At 36.2% G+C, this 4,400-nt stretch overlaps 1 protein-coding gene across 1 annotated transcript; it reads left to right on the forward strand.

Annotated features, from left to right (window-relative positions):
* Nucleotides 1–373: 373 nt before the first annotated feature.
* On the forward strand, nucleotides 374–3,202 carry LOC113342606 (zinc finger MYM-type protein 1-like). The gene is made up of 3 exons (XM_026587096.1): nucleotides 374–428; nucleotides 826–1,019; nucleotides 1,119–3,202. Exon 3 carries the CDS (start codon nucleotides 1,292–1,294, stop codon nucleotides 2,276–2,278), a length of 987 nt encoding a protein of 328 aa, XP_026442881.1. The 5' UTR covers nucleotides 374–428; nucleotides 826–1,019; nucleotides 1,119–1,291; the 3' UTR covers nucleotides 2,279–3,202.
* The last annotated feature ends 1,198 nt before the right edge of the window (nucleotides 3,203–4,400 follow it).

Genomic DNA, 4,400 nt, shown 5'->3' on the forward strand with positions numbered 1-4,400 from the left:
CCTCCTCAATCATGAAGTAGTTATCATTTTATCTGTTTAGAATGTTTTTTAGTTTTAATCTAAATTGTCGTTGTTCCAAACAGTGAAAACGGGCTATGTTCATGAATCATTATCTCTCTTCTTCTGTGATGGATATATGGCTCATGGTTCCTTTACGTGGAAAAGCAAAATTACCTAATTAAGAGGAGCAGGGGAGGAAGCACGTACAGGCTCCCCCTGGCCCGGGCCACCCCTAAGAAAGAAATTTTTTTCTATGAAGTAGTAAAAGTTGGCCCATTTCAGTTCAAGCCCAGGTTTACATTTGGTCGAGCCAGGGAAACAATCCGCTTAAACCAAAATGTACGAGGAAAAGAAAAAGAAAAATTATTTTGTTCGTCAAGCAGGGCTGCGGGAGAAGGGAAAAGAGGGGAAAGAAAAAAAAAACCTAGGTAAGGTGATTGCTTTGATTTGGTGCGATCTTGAGGATGAAATTCTTTCAATTACTTCTTACTTTCATGAAAAAGACACTGGGTTTTCTACTTTTCTTAATTTTAGGTCAATTTTATTAGGGTTTGTTCAATTGAAAATTTGATTGTTAATTATTTGATGTTGTAAGTGAATATGTGATTATCAAATTAGGCTAGTTAGTTGACAGGATTCATGGTAGATGTTCAGTTCTGATTGATTCAATTGTGATTGATAATACAACAGTTAATTTGTTCCTAATTAGTGCTGAGTTTTCTTTTTAAGACTTGTGGATTACTAGTTACTACTACTGCCAATTATAGACTTATAGTTCATTTCTCGTGGAGCTTATTTGTGTTTGTAATATTTGCTCATCCGAAGAACTCAATTACAAGAAATCAGAACTGAAGCTCAAGGAATGGAAGTTACTCCATTAGAACGTGATCCGGGACTACGTATTCCAATAATGCAACATGATGTTAACAAGCGTGATGAAGTTTGAAGAGCATATTTGAAGTTAGGACTTTATCAACCTAAATTAGATTATCCACTCTCTAAATTCGGAAAGAAAAACTGTAGGTTCAATTATACTTGGTTTGCGACATATCCTTGGTTGGAGTACTCACCTTCTAAAGATAGTGCATATTGTTTTCATTGTTTCCTCTTCGAAACAGATCCACCAAAGAAGCCAGCATTCACTAGTGAAGGTCTCAGAAGATGTTGCTCAGTTAATAGTGGATCAGATTGTCTATTCCAAACTCACTCGGGAAACGTTGATTCTGGACACTCCACTGCCAAAGGGAATTCAGATGATCTAAAGAATTCAACTCAAAGAATCCGTCTCTTAATGGAAAGAAAAAGAAAAGAAGATGTGAAGAGAAATAGGTTGCGTGTCAAGGCAACAATTGAATGTTTAATGTGGCTTGCTTTCCAACAATGTGCATTCAGAGGTTATGATGAGTCAAAAAGTCCAAGGAATCGCGGGAATTTTATTGAGTTGTTAAAGTTTTCAGCAACACTTAATGAAAATGTGAATTCAGTTGTTTTGGAAAACACTCCTGGAAATGCCAAATATACGTCACCGAGTGTTCAAAAAGAGATTTTGAGCATTATATCTAACAGAGTTGGAAGTAAGATTCGCGAGGAAATTGGAAATGCTAAATATTGTATACTTGTTGATGAATCCAGAGACGCTTCCAAGAAAGAGCAAATGGTGATTGTTTTAAGGTATGTAGATATGTATGGTTGTGTTCAAGAAAGGTTTTTTGATATTCAACGTGTTGATGATACATGCGCATTAACTTTGAAAAAAGGAATAACAACAATCCTTAATTATTATGGTCTTCAAAAGAAAAATATGCGAGGGCAGGGGTATGACGGCGCTAGTAATACGCGAGGTCATTGGAATGGGTTACAAGCTTTGTTTCTCAAAGAATGCAAATATGCTTATTATGTTCATTGCTTTGCACATCACTTTCAATTAGCTCTTGTGAAGACATATGAAGCGATGGGTCCTATTTGGAAATTCTATTCAATGTTAACATCAGTAGTTAATCTCGTTACAGCTTCTTCTCATCGTTTTGGTGACTTTCAATCTGCCCAAGAAGAAGAGATTGAAAAAGGGTTAGCTAATGGTGAACTTGAGACAGGAAAAGGGGCAAACCAAATAGGTACTTTGCGTCGTGCTACAGATACTCGTTGGAGTTCTCATTATGGTTCTGTATGCAGCCTGATTGATAAGTTTGAAGCAACTTGTACAACAATAGATCATATTGGAGCAAGCGATCCGAACGTGACTGCTAAAGTTGGTGAAGCTCAAAGTATTTCTGAATAAATGAGATCATTCAGGTTTGTCTTTGTCTTGCATTTGATGTATAAAATTATGGGAATTACTGAAATATTATGTCAAAGCCTACAAAAGAACACTAGACTTTGTTAATGCTATATCTTCAGTCTCAACCACAAAAGCTCTACTTCGAGAATTGAGAGAAGAAGGTTAGGAAGATTTTATTACAACTGTGGTTAAATTTTGTGGTAAGATGTTCATACACCTAATATGGAGGCTCGCTATATGGAGGGTATGGGTCGTTCTTGTCAGCAGCGTGATAATATCACAGTAGACCATCATTTTCGTGTTGATATATTTAATGCTACAATTGATTGTCAGTTGTTAGAGTTGGATCGTAGGTTTCCAGAAGACACAATAGAGTTACTAATTCTGAGCTCGTGTTTGGATCCTAGAGATTCTTTTAAGTCATTCAATGTGGATAGTCTTTGTGATCTTGCTAAGAAATTGTACCCTCTAGATTTCAGTCCGCAAGAGGTACATATTTTGAGAAATGAGTTACAACATTATGGCCATGATGTAGTTAGAGATTTGAATTTTCAGAACTTATCAAGTGTTTCTGAGTTGTGTCGGAAGCTAGTAGCTACCAAGAAGGCAGAAACTTACCCAATTATTGATAGGTTGATTCGTATTGTATTGACTCTTCCAGTTTATACTGCAAGTGCAGAAAGATATTTTTCAACAATGAAATTGGTTAAAACAGCTGCTCGCAACAAGATGGAAGGAGATTTTCTTAGGGATTGCATGATGATCTACATCGAACGAGAAATTGCAGGAGCTATTGATATTGATTCGATCATAGATGAATTTGACGACATGTACGATCGCAAGGTACCACTTAGGTACTAGGCTTCGGTTGGCGATAGTCATTTTTTGGCAGAACACTCTTATATGTATATTTTGGGTAATATGGGTTTCCGACAGTATTTGGTAAAACACTTTTACGTGTATATTTTGGAGAACTTAATATATATATATATATGCATATATGAAACCCTTTTTTTGGATTCATGGTGTTCAATGGGCTCGTGGTATTTGTATGTGGTATGTCGTTAGCTTTTCTTCTAGTTTTTATTGTTATTTAGGGTAAATTGGTTACCAGTACTACAAAATTGATTGTAATACTCTTGGAAAAACCATGACAGGTAATAAGCAATGTTATTTTTCTCTGTCTTTATTGTCCTTCTAACTTATTTTTAGGTTTTGCAAATTGTTTGAACGTCGTTGTTGGTTGTTTTTGTTTACAGATATGGGATATGCTCGCAAGCCTATAACAATTTTCAACATTTGAATGGTTTGGATTGTTTACTGGAAGTTCAGAAACTCTTCAATTGTCATCGAATAGGTAATCTTCGTTTAATTTTTGCATCGCAATTTTTTTTTCTTTTTACGAGTGTGCATAAATTTTTTCAAGCCACCCCCAGTCTTCAATCCTGGTTCCGCCTCTGAAGAGGAGATTATGTTATTGATGGATCGTTCCATTAATAAACTATTCACTGCTTTGATTCGTACTTGGATCTAAAGCCAACTCATACGAGTAGTGCCATGAATCACTACTACCAAAATCAGTGATGAATCTCGGCCATTATTGTATTAGATTATTAATAAATTGCACTGTGCAGTAAAGATAATTGAGGAGCGGCAATGTAACCATGTGATCTTCACAAACAGAGTGAAAAGAAAAAAATTAGTTCACAAAGAAGACGGTAGTTTCACTTACACACGTTAGATAGGTTCACAATTATTGAGACTTTCAAGATAGGGTTGCATTTAGTCACTGGTCTATTAGATATTCATACAAAACAAAAAACCAACAACGTGTTAGTCCTCAAGGGAGTTGAGGGAGTTGGGTGTAGTTGTGTTTTTTCCCGTTAGTCGTGGGAGAGTTTGGAAGAGTCTCTCAAAATCCCCGTTAGTCGTGGGAGAGTTTGGAAGAGTCTCCCAAACTCTCTAAAAAACCCCGTTAGTCGTGGGAGTGTTTGAAAGAAACTCTTAAACTCCCTGTTAGTGGTAAAAATTAGAATGATAAGGAGTTTGTTTTTTTTGGGAGTTCTGGGGAGTTTTAGGGAGTTTATAGTGTATTTTTGCCTCACTCCAAATCTCTCAAAAA

The sequence above is a fragment of the Papaver somniferum genome, unplaced genomic scaffold (genome assembly GCF_003573695.1).
Source record: "Papaver somniferum cultivar HN1 unplaced genomic scaffold, ASM357369v1 unplaced-scaffold_45, whole genome shotgun sequence".
In the NCBI taxonomy this organism is placed as follows: Eukaryota; Viridiplantae; Streptophyta; class Magnoliopsida; order Ranunculales; family Papaveraceae; genus Papaver; species Papaver somniferum.

Excerpts from the sequence above, each read along its gene's own strand:
- LOC113342606 (XM_026587096.1), top strand. The coding sequence starts at position 1,292 with ATGGAAAGAAAAAGAAAAGAAGATGTGAAGAGAAATAGGTTGCGTGTC.